The sequence below is a fragment of the Drosophila miranda genome, chromosome 3 (assembly GCF_003369915.1).
Source record: "Drosophila miranda strain MSH22 chromosome 3, D.miranda_PacBio2.1, whole genome shotgun sequence".
Lineage (NCBI taxonomy): Eukaryota > Metazoa > Arthropoda > Insecta > Diptera > Drosophilidae > Drosophila > Drosophila miranda.
Genome location: NC_046676.1, coordinates 23,805,953 through 23,830,410, shown reverse-complemented (window position 1 = coordinate 23,830,410; position 24,458 = coordinate 23,805,953). Strand labels below are relative to the sequence as shown.

General features: G+C 49.0%; 4 protein-coding genes across 7 annotated transcripts; all 4 read right to left on the bottom strand.

Annotated features, from left to right (window-relative positions):
- Nucleotides 1-155: 155 nt before the first annotated feature.
- LOC108160251 lies at nt 156-12,318 on the bottom strand. 4 transcript variants are annotated; one of them, XM_033391278.1, is made up of 19 exons: nt 11,779-12,318; nt 9,696-10,110; nt 8,064-8,119; nt 7,766-7,998; nt 7,507-7,694; nt 7,090-7,185; nt 6,168-6,379; nt 5,852-6,008; nt 4,930-5,455; nt 3,495-3,786; nt 3,100-3,353; nt 2,131-2,571; nt 1,834-2,076; nt 1,615-1,752; nt 1,380-1,538; nt 1,120-1,305; nt 910-993; nt 771-836; nt 156-489 (listed from the first exon to the last, which is right to left on the bottom strand). In XM_033391278.1, the coding sequence occupies exons 2-19, from the start codon at nt 10,015-10,017 to the stop codon at nt 384-386; spliced, it is 3,759 nt and encodes a 1,252-aa protein (XP_033247169.1). In that variant the 5' UTR covers nt 10,018-10,110; nt 11,779-12,318; the 3' UTR covers nt 156-383. The 4 variants fall into 4 exon arrangements, with proteins under 4 accessions (XP_033247169.1, XP_017149604.1, XP_033247171.1 ...); XM_017294115.2 differs by having other exon boundaries at nt 11,783-12,318; XM_033391279.1 differs by having other exon boundaries at nt 398-565; nt 11,783-12,318.
- Nucleotides 8,160-9,289, bottom strand: LOC108160254 (NSFL1 cofactor p47). The gene has a single exon (XM_017294120.2). It carries the CDS (start codon nt 9,237-9,239, stop codon nt 8,205-8,207), a length of 1,035 nt encoding a protein of 344 aa, XP_017149609.2. The 5' UTR covers nt 9,240-9,289; the 3' UTR covers nt 8,160-8,204.
- Nucleotides 12,319-13,441: 1,123 nt separating the features above from the next.
- On the bottom strand, nt 13,442-14,589 carry LOC117188274 (granzyme C-like). Its single transcript, XM_033391831.1, has 3 exons — nt 14,259-14,589; nt 13,899-14,178; nt 13,442-13,844 (listed from the first exon to the last, which is right to left on the bottom strand). Exons 1-3 carry the CDS (start codon nt 14,546-14,548, stop codon nt 13,464-13,466), a joined length of 951 nt encoding a protein of 316 aa, XP_033247722.1. The 5' UTR covers nt 14,549-14,589; the 3' UTR covers nt 13,442-13,463.
- A 549-nt stretch (nt 14,590-15,138) lies between these two features.
- On the bottom strand, nt 15,139-16,090 carry LOC108158318 (serine/threonine-protein phosphatase Pgam5, mitochondrial). Its single transcript, XM_017290559.2, has one exon. The coding sequence runs from the start codon at nt 16,027-16,029 to the stop codon at nt 15,226-15,228; it is 804 nt and encodes a 267-aa protein (XP_017146048.1). The 5' UTR covers nt 16,030-16,090; the 3' UTR covers nt 15,139-15,225.
- Nucleotides 16,091-24,458: the final 8,368 nt, after the last annotated feature.

Sequence of the window (24,458 nt, the reverse complement as noted above, 5' to 3'; positions counted from 1 at the left end):
GATCTCAGAGCTAAAGATTTATATCACTTTCCCAAAGTACCGCCAGTATTGTTAGAGACCACCATACACATTTATTTATTTGAACTAACGCTACACGCCACAGCATAAGAGGACCTAACCCAGCACCAGAGGTACGATCTTCGATGATCGTGATCTTTTAATTTTTGAGGCCTCAAGATCGAGTACTTTATTAATTAATGGTTGTTACACCTTGTTAAATGCTTAATACAAACATATGGGACTGGACTGTCAGTAGGTGACTGTAGGTGAACTATCGAGTGGTAGAAGCGCGAAATATAAAACAAATTGCAATATTCGAGTGTGTACGAGACTTAGGATTAGCATTCGAATTCGAAATTGTGTGTCGTGGGGACTCAGGGGACTTAGAGATTTTGTCTCAAGTAAACGGGACTGTTCGGCGCGTCGACATCCTCGAAGACTACCTCCTCCTCTTCTTCGTTCCAGCGCACAGTGCGCTCGCTTAAGCCTCTGCCAGTCGGATATCGGGGGTTGGCGTTGGCGATACGGGGAGAGAAAGTAATTTCAGAATATAAAGACTTTGTCGCTGTGAACACAATAAGAATTTGTGTGTGTTTCGGTTGGTACTTTTGTCACTGGCATTCGCACAACATCAAGATTCGATCAAAGAAAAAAACACCAAAAACAAAAAAGCCAATCCAAAACAAAATTCAAACTAATCAAACTCAAGACCACAAAAAACAAACATCGGTAACAGAATATCAGAATATGATTAATAACGTTGGTAGAACCTGTTCATGCCGGCCGCTGGCGGTGGCGGGGGAGGCGGGGCGCCGCGCGGAGGCGTGCGTCGGGCACTGAAAAATTGGAAAATCATTGGCCATTGAAGAAAGGTATTTATGGAATCATAGGATTCAAGGGTCTTCTTACGCCGCTACGTCCGCCTCTAGATGTGCTCCAGTACCATAGGCATCGCTTTCATCAAAGTCAAAGTCATCGGTACCAGTGCGTTGGCTGTGGAAAAGGTTGGTATAGGTTGATATATGAGGGTTCCGTTCCTTAAGTTTGGATTCAATGACTTTGCTTATGGCTGGGTGAGAGTTGGAATGGAGCGTTGGACTCGAGAAATGGGACACTCACAGACGCTGACTCCGCTTGTTGACAATATCCTGCACTGCTCGGGCAGTCAGCGAGACCTTGCTCTTCAAACGCATCGGCGTGCGGGGCATGGGAACGGCGGCCGGAATATCTGGATTGACACTCAATACGGGCGTTACGGGTCGACGAACCATTTCGCTGCTAGCTCTATCCGCGTTGGTACTACGTCTGGCAGGAAGAACAGTGGGGCACAGAAAGTGAGCCATGGGCTAGCTAAGGACACGCGGGGGGCGGACACTTACAACTTCTGCTTAGTACGGAGATTGGAGCGAGTGTCTGTCGGCTGTCGGCTGCGTTGGTCGGCCCGATGGTCGGGACTGGCACTGGACTGGACATGGGAACGCCATCCAATGTCGTCTGGTGCCACATCAAAGTCGTACTCCTCGGTGCCCTGCCTCTGACTGTTTCGGGAGGGGGGAAAGAGATCAGCTGTCAGAAGGCGAACTGGGGACAGTGGCGGGGGGCCTACTAACTTACAGCGAAGGTGGCTTGATCTTATTTCTCGACTGCCAAATATTGAGAATCTTTTTAGTCTGACTGGTCTCGCGCTCATTGGAGGTGGCTCGACTGGGACCACTGGATGAGCCCCAGTTGTCGTCCTCGGGGTCGTGCCGCCTGCAGCAGTCGATGCAATGATGGAATGAGTCTGAGAGATGGCGCACAATCGATGGATCGGCAAGAAAGATCGATACTCACAGCTGTTGGCGACTGCGACTGCGCACGGGCGTGTTGACGGCCGAGACGTCCCGCCCGCGGCTCAGCTCCCGCTCCCGCTCCCGCTCCCGCTCCCGCTCCCGACTGCGCTGATCGCGATCCAGTACCCGCTCCCGCTCCCGCTCCGTCTCCTGGCGCCGTTGCGGTGGTTGCTGCTGATGTGGTTGCCTAGATGGGCTCGAGTCCTCGTCCAAGTCCAGTGTTTCCTCGGTGGCGGTTCGACGTCTGTGGAGCAGCAAATCTTCAGATTGATCTCATTCTGAGTGGCCATCTACTTACAGCGGTGGTCTGGGCCGGGCCGTGCTGCTCGTGCTGCGCTCCCGGCTCTGCTCTCGACGGACACTCCTGCCAGTTCCCGACGCACTGCTCGTCCGCTGCTTCTTCCGGCTCCGACTGTCGCTGCGCTGGTCACGTTCCCGCTCCCGCTCCGGACTGCGATCGCTCCGCCGCTGTTTGGCCTTGCTGCGGGCCTGCGCCGCTTGCATCACATTCAGGCGGGTCTGGATGGTGATCAAGTTGAGACCCACTGGCGTGCCAATGGCCCACAGGAGCAGCGTCAGAAGGATGAAGAAGGTGAGGCCGTTGACGAAGTCCACCATGTTGCGGCAGAGGAAGGTGCGGCTGGCGTCGAAGGTGTCGTAGAAGGGCCGGCACTTGGTGGTGGTGTCGCCCAGCTGCGATTCCATTGTGGCCTTACTGCTGGTCAAGTACGCTTTCAGGCTGTAGAGGAAAAGAAAGCAAAGAATTAAGCATACAATATCCACATGGCATACGTTCACTCCTCTGGAGCCTCAGAGCATGCCACATGTGTGTTACTTTGATGGTGTTGCACACACACACACACACACAAAATGCAATCATGACACTTGGCAAACTTAATCAAACGATTACGACTTTCAATTATCTGATAAAAAGGAAAACTATGTGCAGTCATTTACCCTTCCCCTCCCCTCTTTATCTGAGTTTGTTTTGCAGTTGTTTGAGTTCTTTGTTTCTCTGTCGGAATCGAAAAGAGCAGCACGACAACATCCCCGACCCAGGTGGAATGCCACAGTTTGGATTGCCACAGGGGGGATGGGGATGGGGATGGTGATGGTGATGGTGATAGTGATGCGGAGACCGTAACTTTCGGCAGGAGAATCTCTGTGAATTTGGGCGCAATTAACTCTGTGACCAACGATGCAGGTACTGCTCGTACTGTTTGCTGTGCATAATTTATAATTTGTCGTTTAGTTTGGGTTGACTTACCGGTCTGTGTAGCGGCGCGTCATGTTGTGGCAAATCTCGCCAGCCTTGTTCTCCAGGTAGCCCTGGATGCTCTTCAGATGGTTGAGCGTCTGATTGACCTGCTTGGCCCAGGGATCCCGCTGCAGTTCAAGTGCCGTCAGATGGTACAGTATCTCGTTCTGCAGGTTCTCCAGTGGTTGCAGGATCGAGGCCTGTAGGCGCTTCGACCGGCTGCCCAGGGTTGTCATGCGTGATGATGTGGCCACGTCCTGAATCTGGAAGGCAAATCAGATGCGGAATGGTCTGTATTCAGCGCGTTGCTGAGTCTCGGCCCTCCCAGGCCGCCCCCTCGTGGAATGGAAACTAATCAGACGCTGTAATCGCGCTGGTTATGCGGATAGGACTATGGTCCATACCTGTAGGGCTACCCTCTGCATTTGATCAATGAATGTTGCCAAATCCTTTTCTGGCGTGGGCGCCCCCACACTGCTGCGGTACGTGGTCAAATTGAATGAGGACGTCTGCAGCATATTCTCCAATATACTCTGGACGGATTGGGTCAGCGAGAGCAGCGTGCGCCCCGACACGGAAATTGAATCGATGGCCGTCGACACTTTTGGGAACTGTTTCAAATCAGCTATTTTGGTGGTATTCACGAACGCATCCAATTGAAAGACATTGTACGACGCTTGATTTTGTTCGCAGCCCCTGTTTTGATGGGCGAGAGCGATGTTTGGAGTTGAAGTTCTCAATGAAACGCCAAAGGGATTGCGCATAATAGTATGCACCCGTATCGAGCATGGGTTTTGTGGGACCGGTCCAGGAACCGCAGGCGCTCTATCTTTTAGCTTACATGCACACATTGGGGAGGTGGCAGAGTGGTAATGGGGGGTGTCCAGGAATTTATGCCCACTGGGGGAGTGGGGGAGCTCCACTCCACCCGGCCTGCATGCGCATTTTGTATCTGTTCAGATAATTGGAATCGTGCTTAAAATTTGCGGTTACAAGTTCTATATGTGTGTGCCTGTGCGTGGGTGTGTGGATGGGTGGATGGGTGGTGCGTGTGTGGGTGCCTGGATTGGCATTGGTATGTTCTCCGTAAAATTGAGTGCCATGTGGCTAGCAAATTTCATTGGGCTTTCAAAACTTTGTGGCTTAGAGGGTCTCCAACTGCTGCTTGCTGCCTGACAGGCCTGGGATCTGGCTGCTCTGCTCTGCTCTGCTCTGCTCTGCTCTGCTCTGCTCTGCTGGGCTCTGGGATGGATGGGATTTGAAGCCGAATAACTTCTGTAGTCTGTAGTCTACTGAGAGTGGTGCGTTGTGGTTTCTGGTCAGTGACAAGTTTTGGTTTGCGTGGTAAGGGGCAACGAAAGTTATAAGTGGCTGGGGAGAGGCTTGCAATAAACACACAGAGAACAGGAAACCGAAAGGGGTAATCACAGTGGGATCGTTTAGGAGCTTTGGCTATCATTTGATTAGCACTTAAGGAGTTTGCAAGTGTTGCCTGAATGTTCATTAATCGAGCAGTGTGTACCCACTCATGGGTACACACTCAGTTCAATTGCTCATCGAACTTTTAATCGATTCCGTCTGTGAAAACTTTTGCACATTTTTGTTGTTTCTTACAGGGCACGGGACCAGGACTCGTTCTCCGGGAACTTTTGGCGGGCGGGCAATCAAAATTACAGGCACGTACAGTATCAAAGTAATTGGATAACAAAATTCGTTACTTCAACACTGGCTTGGCGATTGGTGATTGGTTCTTGGTTATTGGGCAGCTCTACCTGGGAATGGGAACTCTAAGTACACATACGGATTAGTGGGCTCGTGAAGATCAGATCACTGACTCACCTGAGAGCCGTGCCGAGGCTGACATTCACCACGGACCGATTGACGCCGGCCGGTCGCAGCAGCTCCCCAATGATACCCGTTTGGGGCTCGCGGGCATACACATAGCCGGGCTTGTCGAATAGCTTACCCATCATATCGTAGTCCTTGTCGTACAGGGAGCGGCAGAGGAAGACCTCCGCGTTGCCCCCGACCGCCAGCGAGAAGACACCGTAGAAGGTGAGGGCGATGCTGGCGAGGCAGATGATCATCACGGCCACGAAGAAGACCACGCCTGATTTTGTGTTCGATTCACAGAGGAAGCAGCAGTAGGACATCAGCATGAAGACCACCACCCAGACGATCACCATGGCGGCTATCCAGCCCATGCTCCAGTACATGTCCGCCCACTCCTTAAGCTCATTGTAGGCCGGCTGCATCGAGGGCCAGGTGCCCTCCAGGCGCTTCAGCACCACATTGATGGCCGACGTCAGCTGCTGGGCGTTGGCCGTTGTCCTGTGACGAATGCTCGACAATTGCTCCAGCGTATCTGGGGGAAAGTTTGTGCCGATTCAATTAGCATCCACAGACCAGAACCAGGTGACACTAATTAATATTGTGTGCCCCCGCCACACCCTCTCTCCTATCCGCTTTGTCTCGGAAATTGCATTGTCAGAATCACATTCAAGGGCTTATTGGATTTACGAATAGATACAGACTCTCGTACTGTTTTGTGTGATGTGGGATGTGGTATGGATGTAGGTGCCATTGATTGAGTTGTACATTTAAATTGATGCCATAATAGAGTTAGGGACATTGTCCAATGTGGACTTGTGTGAGGGTTTCATGGGGATTTACGGCTAGCCAGGTACAGTCAAGTAAATCAAGTATTTATTATGACTTATCTTTTATTGAAACTTTACTTTATTGTGATTGCTTTACTCACAGTTCCGCTCATATGACGTGTCATGTTTAACTTGTTGCGGGAAATTGCTGAAAATGGAACGTGACACGCCAACTTCCGATGTCAGGTTTTTGACAGTGGCACCAAATTCAATTTCGCCCAAGTAGCGCATACGGAAGATGCTCTGGTCCTCTTGCAGCTGACAAATTGTCAGCGTTTTGCGTTGTGTCCAGGAAATGAGAAATGGCGTGGCGAAATTATAAGAGAAAAAACAGAACAGAATGAAACAGAGTAAAAATATAAGGAAAAATTATTTAAACCCCTAAGAAATAGAGAGATAGCAATTCAGAGAACTTACAGTTTTCAGGGCATCGACGACGCCGTTCTCCTCGAAGCTGCGTATACGCAATGTGTCGCAGAGCGGCCGGTCCCGGTACGTGCACTGGCGCTGCAGCACGGACAGTTGTATCTGCAGCTCCTCCATGCGTGCGGCGGCCTCCTGGGAGAGCTTCAGGGCTCGGCCGACAGTCTCCTGCAGCATGAGGACGCGATAGATGAGCTCCGCGTTCGCTGACAGCGACAAATGCACGAAAATATTATTATTTCGACTATTATTATAGGATATTTATTCGGCCATGGGCAGGGGAGTCGAGAGTCGGGTGTCGGGAGCAGAGAGCAGGGAGCAGGGATCAAAGGAGACTGATTCTAAATTGCACATTGTGTTCGAAGGCAAACATAATGGAGTTGTCATCTGAGCCATTTGTCCTGTCACCCGGCAGCAAAGCATCTTGCCGCATTCGTGGGTTGTCGCTGGAGGCTCAGGGGGTGGCCGGAAATGGCTCCCAATCCAACCCAATCCAACCCAATCCAACCAATTGCTTTGCTTGTACAGTTTAAGCGTATATGAATACACATTTATCTCTTGGCTGGGTATTTGAACGGTTTTGGAGGTTGAATGAAATTTAAATCAAAGAATGTCCAAAGCTTAAACGGGTTGACCCGAAACGACAAATGAAAGGTCACCATTTCTACGCCCTCTGCGTGCGAGTACTGTAATTTATTGAGCCTGGTTTATTGTCATGTTGGTGCAACACGACCGCAGCTAGGCCTACGATGACCATGCATTGTCATGCCACAATGAACAATGGAATTTGGGTCAAGTCTACAGTCGGACAATCGCATTGCAATCCGGGCTCTGGGTGGAGAAGGGTAGTGGGAAAGCGGGGTAATGGGGTAACGGGGAAGCGGGGTAGCGGGTAGCACTTAACCAGAATACTTACCCAAGCTAAGTGTCGTCAATGAATCATATGCCAGCTCAAGGCCAGTGTGTGCAGATATTTCCGCTTGAATTGGCTCACCGAGGAGAACATCCACGTCTGTGGAAGAGTGCACACGGCATACAGTATATATCAGTGTATGGTATAGTATATTGGGGACTTGCATAAGGAAGGCGGAGGAGGCCAAGGAGCTGGTACGAGTACTCGTACAATCACTGCAATAACTCAGAATGCAGTGCGGGAAAAGTTTTAGCATAATGCATGAATCGAAAGCTAGAAATGTACTCGGGGCGAGGCGACACAAAGTTGGCAAACCGAAACTAGCGGAAACTTTTGTGACGCGCCATCCTCCAGGGCCAACGCCACCAACCACCACCACATCCACCATTCAGCACCCAGCACCCAGCATCCAGCACTGACCTTCCAAGTCTTTGACGACTCTCTCGACGGAAACATGAAAGCCATTATCCAGTTTGTGTTTGATCTGCAGATGCGTGTCCTTTAGGAAGACCTCCACATCGTGCACGGCTGACTTCACCATCTCAGGCGTCATCTCGATGCCAGCCGAGAGGCGGCTGTTGGCATAAAATATGCTAAGGTCGCTCAGCCTGCAAACAGCCATGAAATCATTCGTCCCCTGCCGTCCGTCTCCGGCGCAAACCTTTCACCCGGAACTTACGTGAGCAGCACAAAGACGATCCAGAGTGTGACCAGGCCGGCGCTTTTGCGGCACCGCAGACTCTCCTCCAGAGCCTCGTCGCGTATGTGGACGGGGGCTCTACGTATGTGGTCCACCTCTTCCTGCGTGGAGCGGCGGCCGCAGCACCAGGCACAGGTGGCAATCAGCGGGACCAGGGCCAGGATAGCAAAGATGCTCATCAGGCCAATGAAACCGGATTCGATTTTGATGGCCTGAACGAAGAAAAGACGGTTAAACTTGACCACAGACACAGACACAGATCCATCCACAGACTTACATTGGAGGCAAAATCGAGCAGGCTGACATTTTTGTGTAGGACATCGCGTATGGAATCTGGAAATCGATTCAAAGAAATCTTCACTCAAATGCTTCAAAAAAAGTCTTATATTAAGTGGTTTTATTGATTTTCAGTCCAAGTTTACATCAGAAATTCGGAGGAGGACTGCTCGGGCTGCTCCTCTTCCAAGTGCTGGATGACGACCACATTGCAGAGATTGGCCTCGGCCAGGCTTCGGGCATCCGTCTCATCCAGCTGCACTCGAGGAAAGCTCGTCATCAGTACGAATCTCCGGCTGGAGTACTGTGGCCGTGCCAGGCGTACATAGCGGTAGAGGTCGCCCACGTTGTGGGTGCGATTGAAGCGGGCTGAGATGCGGCTGCCATCGGAGAGACGCAGCTGGACCGTCGTCATGGCCGACTTCTCGTTGAGGCTCAGTTTGCCCTCGGCATGCTGCTCCTGGCGAGCCAAGGACTCTGATGGCGAGGAGTTCGCCAAGCGAGTCAAGCGATCGCCCAGAGTTCGTCCTGGACCCAGAAACTGACCAAGACGCCTGAAGGGCTCGTTGCTGTGGTCCTGGACACTCACCTCCAGCCGTTGGCCAAGGCCCAGCATCTTCTCCTCCCTCTGCAGAACGGACTGCAGAAACTGTGCGTTCTCCGGAACATCGTAAAGTCTGAGCGAGCCGTCGTCCAAGGAAAAGCCCTCCGACCAGAGATGCAGCACCACGATGGTGTGCTCGCTGTCATTGGGATCCGTGTCCGAGTCCTGATTCGCGATCCCAGGCGCCGGCGGATTGATCGGATGAGCGCTGCCCAGACGGCGGCCTTGCCCCCACACTCGCACGCTGTGGAGGCTGTCCACGTAGGTCAGGGCCGGAGTGGAACCCTCTATGCTGACGCGCTTCTCCCCTGGGGCTATAGTGTTGTTGGAGCTTTCGGCAAAGTGCTTCTCCGGATCATCGTCCTGCCGGTCTGTGTGCACGCTGATCCCCGACTGCGGCTCTCTGTTGCTGGACGAGTCAGTGGGACTGCTGTTGACAGCGGCCGTGTCCGACTCGTAGGCACCGCTGGCTTGATCCAACGCCCAGTCGTTGGCGACTAGATAGCGACGGGCCACATCCTCCTGCACGTCATGCTTTCTCATAAAACTTTGCAGCTTCTGCTCATCGGACATTTGGCAATTTTGACAGAGATCCCAAAAAACATATTGTTCTATGGGAATGATCCCGGAATCCAGGCCGCCTATGTTCCGACACATTTTTAGTTCTTAAACCTTACTCGGATCTTTGTTGAAAGCCGCATGGTCGTGGATACGCGTATGATACGAGTATACTATAATTTAATCGAATGCCTCTGGCCAAGGCCAACTCATGCACCATCCTTAGCATCCTTAAAATTTCGAAACTGAGGTGAAGGATGTCCCCCAACGGCACTCTTACGCCCTCTTGAACCACGCACACACAAATGCACTCAGAGAAAGATATTTGTGTATCTGTTAAATTGGGAAACTTGAGAGAAGTTGGGATAAGCAATCCCCGGGCGGTTTTCAAAACTTAACAATGGGTTTCTCTCAGTGCAACACACACTTCCGCTGCAACCATGGTGGGGTGGGAGGGGTGATAGGACTTACCGAGCGGCAATTCCTCGGGCGTGATAAGCGATAAAAATTCACTAACGTAGGTGAATATAAATGGTCCTGGCGTTATGTCCATGCCCGGTATGCTGTATGTAAAAAATGTGGCTGGCGTTGTTGTCGGCGACGAGGCTGTTGCTAATGCTATGGTTGTTCCGGTTTGCGCTGCGATGCTCGCCAGCGCCGCTGTGGTAGGTCCTCCTGCTGCTGATGCTGCTCCCACAAGAGCCCCCACTGCTGCTCCTGCGGCTGCTGATGATGACGAGGACATAATTGTTGTTGCGGCTGGCGGTGGCAGTGTTAGATTACGCAGGTCCATCTTCGGCTGGGCGAAAGTCGCCGCCCTTTTGTGGCCAGGCACAGGCACAGGCACAGGGACAGGCCAAGGCACGAGACCCCTCCAGGCGCTGTGCTGTGAATGAATAAATGGGGGAAACAGGCATCTGACCATGAATATCACTCACACACGTACTCGCATGGGATGTGAGAGGGGGAGGGCAGAGCACAGAGCAGGAACAGCAGAGGATGTTGTAAAATATTTTTGGAATTTTATGTTCCAATTATGCATTCATATTGTACTGTGTGTATGTCTGTGTGGTACTGGTAGTGGTGTTATGTGGCAGGCAGCAACTTACAAAGAATATGTGACATATACCAAATTAATGAGTATTGCAGCAGCCTGTGGAATTTTCCCCATTATTTTTCCCCCAAATGAATTTAGTTGGGACTATAAATTGTCTGTATATTGCGTATACGAAGCGTGGGCTTAGGCTGTGTTCCATTTAATTTTTGTCTTTGGACTTGCTTGCCCCTGAGTGCCGCCTTGAATTCAATTTTTCACTTGTTAATTCTATTAATTTAATGTTTCTTTTGCTGTCTTTGCCCTTTCCCATGCTGTCAACATGCTGCGGCAAAAACAAAATAAAATCAAATAAAATAAAAACCCAAAATGAAACGAGAAAAGTTTCGATAGAAAACATACTATCAATGGGTAATGACTTTCAGAGACGCTCTCTCTCTCTCTCTCTCTCTCTCTTTCTCTTTCTTTGTTGCGTCTCTTTCTCTGTCTCTCTGTTTTTCTGTTTCTCTGTCTGCAGGCAGACATCTCTCTTGGGGGCCGTAGAAGAAGTGCAGCTACCCAAGAAGCCCCGCAAGTTCTGCTGGAGAACTCAACTCATTTGTTTTCCTTGACAATACAGCGTACAGCGTACCGTTTGCCGCCTTTATCGGCCATTCATGCTGGCCATTGGCCACTGGCCACTGCTGCTAATTGCTCTGCTCTGGGATTTACACTGTCCGGCGGAATTAGAACAAACCAATGGCGCTGCCCAGCAAAAGTTAAACAGTCTTGAGCCCGAAAGTGGGTCATTAAAACTCGATACCCCGCATGGTTTGTGTGTGGGCGGGGATCAGGCTGTGTCTCTGCCACTGCCTCTACCCCAGTCTCCCCCCATGTGCGATTATGTTGGCCCAATGGACACGAGTCAAGGCGCTCGAATTTGCTGGCCAAGCTCTTTTGAAGGCAACTCGATACGCAGTGTGCTGAAAGGCAATGCGGGGACTTGTTCTCGCCCATTATCTGGCCATTGTTGTGGCATGTTCTGCCATGGCTGGCTTGTTAGAAAGATATTAGTTAAAGCCGTTTTATGATAACACTCTAAGTATTATAATGCGAGGTGGCAGAGTTCAATGCATTGGGTCACATACACGCCACGTACACGCCACGTACACGTGCACCCTGCGGCTCAGAGTGGAGTTATTGGAGTGGCTTTGTTGTGGCAGCAACAGAGAGCCGGTGGAAAAGAGTTCCTCTTCTGCACTTTGGTGCAAAGCGATAGAAGTACAGTGGTTTTCATAGCTCTCTGGAATGGTTAAGGAACTGTGCAAAGTCGAGTAATGGATTCGATGGAGCTGAAGCAACGAAAAGTGAGACGGCGTTCCCTGTACTATCACAACCACATAGTAGGAGGACATTATTAAGTTAGCAATTTGCATCGCCTTTCACTCAGACCTAGTGCTCCAGTTTTAGCTAGTGCTTCAAATTCGATTAATTAACAAATTGCACGGTAAATGAACTTACGCACCTCGTTGGGCTCGTCCTAATTGATGGATTTCGAATCGAAGTGTCGTCCCTCTTGCTATCTCTGTTACACTTACACTCACACTCACTCACACAGACACTGTGTCGCACTCTTTCTGCGGCTCTACCAGCTACGTGGCGGCATTACGAAGTCATGTTTTTAATTGAAAAATAGTTTGAATTCGATTTGATATGCAATTAATTTGATATGTGGCTCAGCGGGTTGTTTATTTGTACATATATTCCGTCACGGAAACCCTAAATGATGTGGAAATCGATTAGTTACTAAACAAACACTCGTCTTGTATGCAATTCATTTCATGCGGGAAATGCATTAACTTTTCTGTTTAGTTTTCATTCACAAACACAACCAATGCGACAATTGGCACTCGATTATTTGTTTGTTTTGGCAAAATATGTTATGCGCCGTGCCGATGCGGAGGTGAGGGTCCTGACCCAACGATTCTCCTCTTGACGGATGTAACCAATTGACCACAAAGCGTGACAAGCGCCGCCGGACGACTGAACGGTGAAAGGTGTTGGGCCCCAATAATCGGCAAAAGAAAACTTAGAAATTTTTCTCTGTTTTACTTTTTGCGGCGACCGAGCAACCGAGCAACCGAGCAGCCGGCCATGTGTGGTGAATTTCTCAATCCAAAGAGAGCTTAAACTATGCTCGATATATCATATACATATGTCTGTAGGGATCTTTAGTGAGTTCCCTAAATGTGAGTAATTTAATCGAGTAGACAGATCTTCTTAGCCTACCCTGGATTGCCCATAATGCCCTGTATACCTTTTATTCCACGATTAACGAAAGTATTTTCACAGGCAATTAAAGATTCTCCCCATTCTTAAGTCTACCATTCTTCCATCGCTTTTTTGAGGAGCGAACGTTTCTGAAATGGCATTAATAGTTGGGCGGGTCTCCTCGGCACTGCCGAATATAGCGGCGCATAAGTACTAGCGACCAATTTCGCAGGTTTTGTTTATGTTCGCGGCAGGCGCCTTGAGCTTTGCATTAAGTAGACTTTGTTTTAAAGTTGAATGAGGAACTCCCAGCCCAAGCCCAAGCCCAAGCCCAAGCAGAAGCCAGGCAAACTTTTCGCCAGCGTCGAAGCAACGTTGAGCAAAGCAGATCTTAACTGTGCTCTCACGTTGCTGCCCCCAAGGCATCCTCCTCAACATATTGTCAGAGCTGACAGCGGGGTAGGAATGGGAATGGCGAATGGGGAATGGGGGCTGCAACGACAACGTCAACAGAGACGCGCCGCAGTGGATGCAATGCCTCTGTGGCAGCCCGGCAGCCTGTTCTGGCTGAAATTCAATTTGCTTTTGATTTATGCATTTTCCCTGAACCGAATTGCTCGGCAGCCCGAAGACGCTTTTAGACTTTAACTCTGGAATTTTATCAAATGTAAATGATGACATCCCCAGTGCTGCTGGCCACTGCACCTGCACTGACTCGGTATAGGGGCTCCTTTAACTCCAGCACCTGGGATTGTGGCTAAACTGGACAGAATTCCCTTCTGGCCAAGTTCTTTGTGCTCATTTGGCGCCCGTTTCGAAGCGTTTTTATGGTAAAAGAGAGGGGGAAAGAAGGAAACTCCGAGAGAGAGATGGAGAGATTAATGCTCCCGAATAACATATACTTATGAGAACGTACCTTCCGTGCAGATCAAGATTTAGATTCTATTTAATTGAATTACGAAGCTGAACAATTGGGAGAGTATCAACAGGAAAAGCGTGTTAGTTGGAGAGAAAGGATCGGCTGCCTGCGCAGTCAGAGCGAGAACCGTCTTTTGGATCCACTTTTCGTGGTGCATATAATTTGTGAACTTCATGGCTTTGCCGCCCTCGCAGAGGTTGGAGCCGCCAATGATTCCAGCCAGCCAGTCCTCGCATATCAGGGGTCCGCCCATGTCGCCAGGACAGAACTCGCCGTCGGCATCGGGCTCAGCGCACAGATGCCCGGCTCTGTTGTACGACGGGATCTTTCCCTCGCAGAAACTGTGGTTGCGAATCAGGACATCCAGCGCGAGAATTTGATTCGAGTAGGGGCCGTGCTGGAACAAAAATTGGTTCCAGAACTAGAGCTGTGGCTGTGACTGCGTACGTACCGGATACACCTGGCCCCAGCCCATGGTGATGCAGCGCTTGCCCGCGGTGGCGAAGCCGGAGCGGTGACGAGTCACCAGTGGCCGCACGTGGCGCATGTTGCTGGGGATGCGTTGACTGAGCTGCAGCACGGCCAGATCGTTCTCCTTGTAGCGCTTATACTCGGGATGCAACACCAGACGGTCCACGCGTCGGCACTCGGCGACGTCGTAGAAGGCCAGGCGCAGTCTACTTCCGAACACAATCAGCAGGGCCCTCGGGTTCATGGGGGCCTTGAACCAGCTGTGTGTGACAGGAGCAGGAGCAGGAGCAGGAGCAGGAGTTACCTGGGATTCTCCGTGGGGACTTAAACATTCACTTACTCAGTGACGCAGTGGGCGGCTGTCAACACTGCCCGACTGCTGAGCAGGATGCCGCTGCAAAAGTGGTTGTCGCCCCTGAACTCGATGTAGTTGAGGGTTCGTATGGAGACGATGTGCCTCACCAGATACGAACTGTCCGGTAGATGGCCGCCGGCGATTAGCATCTCGAAGGACCTGTCATGCAGATCTGCCACGACCCCGCGTCTAGCCTCAGCCACGGAGCTCCACAAGGAGACTCGCAAAATGAAAGCTACAATTAGCATATCTCGAAACAAACAAATACAATACATTGATTCATATTTCCTATTCAAAATTTCACCTCAAAGTGAACTCTTCTGACTCGAAAACTGATAAATCAGAATCAGTCAAGGGCCTCCGGAATGGCAAGAGAGTGATGATTTCTAGCGGCTGGCACTAGGTGTGAGTGGCAGTGGTGGAGGAGCAGCAGCCCACTCAAATTATATTCAAATTGCAGAGGATGCAAATTTAATGAAACACCATAAGCAGCCCCAGCCCCAGCCCCAGCCGCAGCCGCAGCAGCAGCCACAGCAGAGGCACAGCCAAAGCCAGTATCCGAAACCATAAACCGGAAAACCGAACAACATGGGACGGGAACAATAACCGAAATTAAAGCCGCACTAATGAGCAGAGACAAAACCCGAAAGAGTAGCGAAAATGTGGCAACGGGTAGGGGACATGATGAAACGGTCCATGACCGCCGTGGCCACTGTATGTTGCATGTTGCATGTTGCCTGCATGCCAGATGCCAACGACAGTGTGTAAAGTGATTTTGGCCAAAGTTAAAGTGGTTTTCCAGCTTGCTGGCGGGCTGGCAGCCGCAGCTGCAGCCCATCCGGTTTGGGCAAAATGTGCCGGAAAGTCACGTTTCTGGCCAGTGAGAGCCTGTATTGGGTAAAACTAGTACATTGTCTGGATGCAAATGATGTGATGTTTTCGAAAATGGACCTTATCCACACGGACTCGATTTAACCGACCCGAGATTGGAAGTGCTGGTCTCCTTGACGGGCATGAAGCCCGAGTCGCCCATGCAGCGGAGTGATACGTAGCCCGATGGCCGCACAGTCAGCCAGGTGATAGAGCCGTGGTTGAGACTCAGCCGAGTCCAGGCCTGAGGCGGCAACTGAAGGGCACGCAGGATCACATACCGGATGACGTTGGCATGGCAAATGATCAGGAGGTACGTGTCACGCTCCTGGTCGGGCGGGGCACGGTAGAAGTAGTGCTTGAAAGCAGCCTCAATGCGTGGTGCATCCCGGCGAACAGCCTCCTCCTGCTTCCGCGGGCTCCTCTTCGTTGGCGGGTCTGCGAAATACGGCGCTCCCTCGCGCAGCTCGTCGCTAGTGACTACCTTGCAGGGATCTACGTCGAGCTCCTTCAGTATGATCGCCGATGTCTGCTGGGCCCGCGTCATGGTGGAGACCACCACCTGGTCCCAGGTGATGTTGAACTCCCGCAGACGCTTCCCAGTCCACTTCGCCTGCTCGCGCCCCAGGTCGGTGAGATGGTCGGGGCTGTTCGGCGCCTTTTCGTATTGTCCGTGCCTCACCAGGATGATGTGTCGCGAGGACTTCGATTTCTGGCCCTGGCTCACTTGGGCTGCGTGCGGATGGTCTTGATCCCAGTCCGTGACCCAGGATGGCTGAATCGAGTCACCAATCCCAATCCCATCTCCCTCGCAGGTGGACCGATGGTGGCTGATTAGCCAAGCGCTCGTGGAGGTGACCAGTGAACGGAAACGGAGAGTATGCATGCCTAAGGGTCAAAAATTTTGTCTAGCTCTAACTGTCAACACAAATGTAAGTCCTACAGATAGTTCAGTGCTTAGATATATAGATAGATATCTTAGAAGTTCAGATTCTCAGATGCAACGCAGACAATTATCGGCCAACAAGTGGGGTTCTTCAGGGGCTTTTGTCGCACTCTTTGCGAGCTATTTTAAAAGTTTATGCAGATCCTTTTATCCGCCAGCTCCCACTGCCGCTCCTGCTCAAGTCTTGATTAGCATTTGTTAGAGAAGTGGACTCTTGAAAGGTTTTGGTTTTGCCAAGTTTTGTGTCAAAGTTATTTCACCCTTGGCAGTATACTCTGCAGCAACTTTCGAGCCGTGAAGGCAAACTTTTCGACCTCCACAATCAGCCGGAAAAGAGGCGCATAAGTCAGCCAGTCAGGTGATGTCTTTGGAAAGAGAAGTGCGAAGTACTCGACTGGGTAGCCGGAGCAGAGCGCCTGGTCGAGTACCCTTTTCCGCTGCACATCCCATGGATACCAAGAAAAAGGCAGCAGAGCCTATCGTAAACGGTCTCACTGGCTAAATAACTTTTGCCAAGTTTCTGCTTCATTTAATTTCAGAGTCCAGGGACACACCATCATCATGGTCATCATGATGAATGTCAGGGATTCCACAAGTGGCTGACCGTGGAGGGACGCCATTCTGTTGGCCGTCAGATTTGGCCTAATAAAGTTGACTGAAACTTTTGACAGAGCTGGGACCGGACCTCATCGATTGGTGACCGCATAAAATTGAAATTAAACAAGTTACCTGGACAGTTTAAGCCGGTGCACAGGGCCAGGCGAGGACATGTAATGACATCCATCCCCGTTGTAACTCTTCGGCGTTCCAATCCTTGGGCTTTTACGAGTTCTTTACCGTGTCGCCTTCACTCCCACTCCCACTCATAGGCACAGGTACAGACAGACACATGCATCCCACCGTGTGGCCTTGTGGCAACTTTTCTTTGGGCCGTTAAAATAAGCCACTTGAGGTTACCATAAAACAGATCTCGCATTGTGCGCTCGTTCTGTTCTGCTTCTGTCCTAGAAATGTGCGGCTTACTGGAGCAAGGTGTAGCCATAAATGTGTATGTGTGAATGGCAGTGGCAGCGGCTGCGGCACAGCCGGTGAGGCAGGTGTGGCAGGTGTGGCAGTGTGTGCACGAGTCTCTGAATAGCAGGCAAGTCAATTTAAAGTTTTATTCATGTCCTGAGAGCTTCTTTGAGCATTGAGATATATGTCTACGGGGCAGGTTTAATTCCGAATTTAATTTGCAGACTCAAAGTTGTGGAAAAAGTGTGAATTGATTTCCCAGCGAGGATGTCAGGCTCCTGCCAAAGCCACTTTGACTTTGCGTCAAACTATTTTGAGGATTCCATCTGAGAGCTCCGAATGTAAATGCTAACAGAATGATGGAGTTTTCTTTTGAGCTTAGTATTCATTTACATTATTCACACTTAATTACTCTTTTGACCATATCCGGATGTTTTAGCTTTCTAATTAACAAAAAATATTTCATTTCGGCCTCCTCCGGCCTGCCCTTCCCATTGGGCCTGTACGGATCTCCAGCTCAATCTCTGTCCAGTCCCTGGAATCCATGTAGTTTATGTTTTCAATTTCACCAACATTAAACTGAAACGAGAAAAGCTATTAACTTAATAATCCCATGCCGTCTACCATCTGCCATCCATCTGAGAACTGGGACACTGATGGAATGGGAGTGGAAATGGAAATGGAAATGGAAGGGGCCGTTGACACCATTTCCTTTTTGAATTTGCTAACAAATTTACACGAATTTGATTATTATTATGATGGCAATTTGCAAAAATGTCATCCCTCAAGCAAGAGCAAACGAAACAAGCGGAAATTTCTCATTGCACAAAGTGGAGCACCCAAAGGGGCGTCCACCATGCAGGCTGACCAGGGACCAGAGCCGGAAAGGGGCAAAGCCCCACCCACATCCACAGTCCTTGGGCGTAGTCCTTGGCATCAATTGTCCTCCTGTGCAACGTGGAGAGGAGTGGAGTGGAGTGGCATCTCCTTATCTCGGTCGCCCATAATTATGGTGTACATCTTGGCTGGACGCCCTGCCCCGCTCGTCGCATCCTGCTGCAGGATGTTCAATTTTCGCTTGCCTTTTGCGGCGCTTTGTCGTTTTGATTTCCTTATTTGGATGGGTGCGTGCTCTTTCCCCGCCGTCAGTTTGCATGGCTTTAAGTGGCCCCTAGGCCCCCTGCCGCTGCCACAGCCCCAGCCATGGCGCTGTCTTGGAGCCCATTACTCGACTGTCGGCTGTGCCTGGGCTAGCAAATTATCTTGTGGCAAAATCAAAAGTTTTCCGCTTTCGGTGGATGCTGGGGAAATGGTGTCAAGGACACAAAACGCTCGCGGTCCCCCACTCCCCCCCCTACCCACTGCAGAGGCGGCAGATCCAAGAAATTATTGCGGAAACGGATAGCAGTGCCCGCAAACATTGTTTAACTTTCATTGCTGCCCCGTTTCCCAGCTTCAGCCGCTGCTGCTGCTCCACAAGACAACGAAAAAAAACACAAAAAAACGAAAAGCAAATTTCCAATGAAAGCCAAGTTTTCAGCTCTTGTTTGACCTTGTGCTCTGTGTGTGTATGTGTGTGTGTGTGTGTGTGTGTGTGTGTGTGCTGTTATGCTGTAAGGCAGAGCACCCTTGAGCTCTTGAAGTTAGCTTGAGAGCAAATATTGAATTGGCAATGTTAAAAATTCGTCTGAATAAAGCAAATATAAATATACTCAACTATTTGTGAATTTACAATGTGGCTGCGGAATAACCGATTGGGATTTTCCATGATTATGGAATGATTTCAGCTACTTATTTGGGTTTTCTTACTGAGCCCTTTGGCAATGACAACCCCTACTATTTATGCTTATGACATACCAGATTGCATCCTTATGAACAAGTAAGCCACAAAGCATATATGATTGTACTTTTACACACCTTTTAGTATTCCGAATTCCTTATGCATCTCTCAGTGTGTGCCGTGCTGTAAATCTCTTGTTATACTGCAGAGGCGACACAATTTGAAATGAAAGCTGCTTGTAGTTGCAGAAAAAATGCGACACCCAGACACCGGAAACAGCAGAGATGAGGGGAGATGTGTGGTAGGAGTGGACCAGGAGAGCTTACGTACGACTTGCGCCACACCCACACATGCCACACTTAATAGCTCGTACGCCCCCCCGTTGGTCCTTTGTTGACTGCCCTCGTTTGTTTACGGTTTAGTGGATTAATTCTGGAGAGAGTACGGAATAAAACACAACAGCATCCGAGGAAAATAAAGAAAAATAAGACCGACTTGGGAAGTAACAACAACAGCAGCTGCAGCCAGTGTTGGGGCAATTTGTTGACTCCTTTGAAGTCAAACAAATCTGCATAAGGTAAAGCCGAAAGCCGTAACAATTTATGGCCAAAGAACAGCTCCCCCAACAGGCCCAAGTCGAGAGGGGTTCCTCATAAATTATTTATTTCCGCCTTCCCGTCTGCTCTTTTCGCTTAAGCCCAGTGCATTTGCAAAGAGCAACTTGGCTGTTGGTTATTTTTAATATTATTGTTTTTCTAGCTTTCTAATGGAAATGCAATTACATTGCACTTTAAAACTAATTGCATTTCGACCAGTTTTTGTGGTGTCTTTGATTTGCACAAAAGTTTCAATTAAAGTGCATTCTAGAGCAGCTCCTTGCCGCACCCGCACCCGCACCCACACCCACACCCGCACCCACACCCACACTCCAGCCATATTTTGATTACTCCTAAAACTTGCTCATTTTATGATTTTTGGTCTCTCGACAAACTTTTGTGTAATTACATTTTGTAGGCTCTTGTCGTCGTCCCCCACTCAAGAGGCAGCGCCAGAAAGAACTCGAAAATTTCATCATGAAAATTTGCCAATGAAAGCGGGAGAAAATTCATTATATAATACTGTAGAGTCTGGGACTAAGCATGGCCATAAAATATATACATAAAAGAGCATTTCCACAGACTGTCCTGAAGATCAAAGGCTTTATGCATCAGCTGGCGTTCTGGGACGGGGATTTCCTCTCGTTTTACAACAATTGCCCCGCAAAATGCAATAAATATTCATATTTAACAATAATAATTCATCTATACTGCCGTCTAAATCAAGCTAACAAAAGGGAATAGTCGGCAAAAAGTACAAAACGCACACGTTTATGGTCTGGCAATTGAACAACTCGTTGGGGTTGCAGTGGCGGCCTGCAGCCTGCACCCTGCAGCAGGACATGGACATCGAATGTGGACCACTGCACGCCGTTCATTGGACTTTATGGGTAAATGGGTATTCGAGTGGTTGGTCTTTGGGACCGTCGTACTCTACAAACTATATACGCAAGCCATATGATGTCTACGGATAAAACACTGTTATCAGGCCAAAAACGAAAGATCAAATACCGAAATTTGTAAGCCAAATACACTCACACATGTACATACATATTTGCCTTCCAACTTTTACAGGGCAAGTTTCGAAGTATTTGTATAAGCTGCAAGAACTAGTAGATTCGAAGTGCAGTCCATAGTGTGCATTCGTGTGGGCTTGAGTGTTTTATTACGAGTATCGATTGAAACACGTCGATTGTAGATCTTATGCATGAGTGCGCTGCCAACGACTTGAATGTTTGGCTTTAGTGGGTTACATATTCAGTCCTGTCAGCTGGGTACGAATATTCAGGGTAATTCATTTCAAACGAAAACATCTAAATGGTAGTCCACACTCCAACATTGTCGATTCTGTTCTTAAGGTAAAATCAAATTATGGGGCCGCCTAAGCTTTTCTATGCCTAAGCAAAACAAAGAAACTAGCAAAAAAGCTATCGTATCGGGAGAGAGAGAGAGAAGTTTGTTGAGCTAGAGAGAGTCATGTAATCCAACTTTGCCTCTCGTATTCCACAAACTCAAAGCTTTAGGAAAGCTCCCACTAGGAAATATGTAGCTTTAAAGTGATCTTTGCATCAGTCTTCTCTTTTTTTCGCTCCATCCAGCTTCGGGTCCAGCGGGGGCTGCGACCAGACTCTTTGCGGACTGCATCTACCACAGTCTGGAGCCGGGGGAGGTAATCATATTCGGGGATCCGATGTAGAGCGGCTATTCTGGGATAAGATACCGAAAGGCTGCTCTGGAGGAGGTGCGTGCAGTTTAATCCAAGCATGCCGCCGGCATTAAGCTTCCACACGAAGTCAGTGAGAACGGAAAGCAGAATATCTCCTTCGATCAGCAACCAGGAGTCTATAAGGCACGGAGTTGTTCGTTGGCGACTCTGGCACGTTTGAAAAAGCTCAAACACTACGGTAAGTTTGCAGCTTTGATTTCTGCATATATGTATGTACATATGTATATTTCACACACTGTCACACATTCTAATGATCTCACAACAATGCTGTCCCGCCCGAATGGAAAAGTTTGGGTTTTTAAATAATTTTTAATGAAGAAATTAATTCTCTTTCCCAGTCGAGTTGCAGCTCTGGCAACTAAATATAAGTTTATGAGAGTAATCCTCATTCAACGGAATATACAAGATTTTATTGAAGTTTAAAGTCCACAATACCGTTAGTTTTAATTAGCTAACCACAAAGAGAATGAACATCGGGAAGGCCACATAGCGGAGACTCGCACAGACAGAGCCTCACCCAAGCAGCGTGTAATTACGTTTTACAGCAATTAAAAGTCACAAAAGTTTGGCTTAGTCAACTGTTTAAAATACTGAAATCTTGGCCGCGTCGCCATGACGGCGACCCGCTGGCCTTTCTTTCTATTTCTTGTTCTCTTCATCTCTCCCTTTTTCTTTTTCTCTTTCTCTCTTTCTCTTTCCATTTGGCTGTCTGTCTGTTCCGCTGCCGACATCTTCTGGCTTTTGGCCATGCCCGGGAGCTCGAGCCAGAGCCCGGCCGGAGTTGTGCAATGTCAGCTACGCCATTTAGCCTTGTCACATTATTTTGCTTATCCCCACAGCCTTGCACTGCGTCCCTGTCCGCACCCTCTCTGCGGACTGCTTCTACTCCATTTGGCCATCTTTCTGAGCCCTAATTGTTGTTGTAATCGGTGCTCTGGTGGCGGGCGAGAATCGTTGCAGCCATCCGCTATGCATTCATTCACGGCTATCCATTTCCCTCGCTTCTGCATTCAGATTTTCGGATTCGTTGCTCATCCCTCTTCCCCTCCCCTCGCCGGGCAATGTCATCAGGAGCCCAGGAGTCGGCGGCTTCCATCTTAGGAGTCATCAGCATTATCAGACGGCCCATGTGTGTGTGTGTGTGTGTGTGTGTGTCTGAATGTCCTGGTGGCTAGGCACTTTATTTTAGTTTTCGGTGCAGTTCGGTTCACTGGAGTCTGCAGGCCGAGTGATACGAGTACTCGCACTCGCCCTCGCACTCACAGTTGGGTTGGCTTTCGCGTGTGTCTCTGTGTCCGTGACTGTGTCCGTGTCCATGTTTTTGCCACTTTCTGCGTTTTCCAGTGGCGCACTTTAGTACTTTGCATCGGATGTTCCATTTCCTTCTTTTCCCCGAGGCCCACATGCATACATATACATATTTATATGTATATTTATGGTTGTGTAGGGATCCATCTTTTGAACCATCTAAAACTTGGCATTTAAAATATAACATAGGATAAATTTCCAACGGAATGTTATCCTCGCGATTAAATATTCTAGAATATTTAAGGTATATTTTGGCTTTGGATGTAGCTATAGTATGCCTAATGGTATTTGCCCCCAAAACAGATTTTCTAATTCCGGCAGCTATGTGTACATCAATTCGGCTTATTGAATGTGGGTGGGGCGGAATGTGGCAGTGCGGTTATTTCAATTTTCGTAAATAGGAAAATACTACTACTGATATTGCCTAGGTATCTCCTTTGTTTCATTTGCATTCGCACCGTACGAGTACGGCACTGAGACTGGGTGTGGGTATGGGTATGTGTATGGGCATGCAGCCGGCAGCAGCAGTTGATAGCCTCAATTATGCCGGTTCTACATGGCAGTTCAGTCGCTTCATCAAGATGTATAAAATATGCAAATGATTTCAGCTTCAAATTGAGTAAATTTATGTAAAGTTACTCTCGTCCTCTCCGCCGGCAGAAGATGCTTCGCATCGCCAGGCGCCAAAGGAGTGTGCTGTTCCAATTGCCGACGCGTTGCATTGTCATGCGAAACTGTTATACAGGGCTGGCTGGGCGGAACAGTTGGCAATGAAATGGGAAGAGTCTGGATACTGGATACGACAGGTAATGGAAATAATTACAATACATCTGGGATTTGCATATCATATATATCATATTTACTAATGTCTGTTGCACTTCTTCTGTTGCAAATATTCTGCATATATGTATGTATGCACAAAGAGTTTTAGTACCTGAAATTTGTTAATAGCCTCGAAAGTGGTTGCATAAGGCACAGGCACAGGCACTGGCACAGGCACTGGCACTGGTACTGGCACTACCAGCCACCAGCTTTTATTCTCTCTTTTATTTATTATATTTCCTTGTCTACTTCCACTTTCCCCTCTCTCTTGGTGTTCCCTGTTTATTCTCATGCAAATACTTCACACTTATTGCGCGTTGCTGTGGCATCCGTGACATTCTCTGGCCATTTCCTGGGGACTGGGCTGGGAGCCATGCAGCTCTCGGCTGCCCTTGCCGTGTGGCGCCCACTATAGTGATGAAGGAGCAGCAGGCAACAAAATAAAAAAAAAAGTACCGCCAAAGAAAAGGCGCTGCGGAGCCTTTGTTTAAGTCCACGCGAGAGCCGTGGAGACCCACTCGGAGCTCTCTCTCTCTCTGTCCGCCACTCCAGGTCCCGTAACAATTTGTACGCCTCAGTGCGTGCGCGTTTCTGGGCACTTAAGTTTCTATACAGCCCCATCTCCATCCTCCTTTCGTCCCGTCGTCCCGGCGTCCTTCAGTTCTCGAGTCAATGCTTAATTTTTGCCCTAACGAACTCTCCGCTCATCTTTTTCTCGTCTTTTTTGCAGTTTTCTTTTTGTTTTCATCTGCTTTTGCATTGAACATTTTATAAATTGAGACTATTTTGCATTTCTCATTAGGAGAGCGCGCGCCGCGCCAGGATCCCCCACCGCTGATGAGTGCAATTAGCAATTTGCATAATAAAACTAAGGAAATTTCATTTTTATTATAATTCTCTTGACTTTTTGTCTGCCGTTGAGTTCTGGCAGGCGAAACAATTTTCATTAATAATAAGTGTGGCTTCTGTTCGGATATTCTCCATGATTTCATGATTTAAGGCTGGCGAAACCCTCTTTAATCCTTTCGAGCCCACAAAAGGTACGACTATCCCATGAAATTGTTTCCAAATTCAATGAAAGCGTCATTCAAATGGAAATTGGAAAGAAGGGGCACCCGCACCC

Coding starts and splice junctions, on each gene's coding strand:
- LOC108160254 (XM_017294120.2), bottom strand. CDS start 9,239: ATGTCCGATGAGCAGAAGCTGCAAAGTTTTATGAGAAAGCATGACGTG.
- LOC108160251 (XM_033391278.1), bottom strand. CDS start 10,017: ATGGACCTGCGTAATCTAACACTGCCACCGCCAGCCGCAACAACAATT. Junction 2,077..2,130: donor GCCCGGCCCAGACCACCGCT/GTAAGTAGATGG, acceptor GCTGCTCCACAG/ACGTCGAACCGCCACCGAGG. Junction 837..909: donor CTAGAGGCGGACGTAGCGGC/GTAAGAAGACCC, acceptor CCAATTTTTCAG/TGCCCGACGCACGCCTCCGC.
- LOC117188274 (XM_033391831.1), bottom strand. CDS start 14,548: ATGTATTGTATTTGTTTGTTTCGAGATATGCTAATTGTAGCTTTCATT. Junction 14,179..14,258: donor GCCGCCCACTGCGTCACTGA/GTAAGTGAATGT, acceptor TGTCACACACAG/CTGGTTCAAGGCCCCCATGA. Junction 13,845..13,898: donor GCTGGGGCCAGGTGTATCCG/GTACGTACGCAG, acceptor TTTTTGTTCCAG/CACGGCCCCTACTCGAATCA.
- LOC108158318 (XM_017290559.2), bottom strand. CDS start 16,029: ATGCATACTCTCCGTTTCCGTTCACTGGTCACCTCCACGAGCGCTTGG.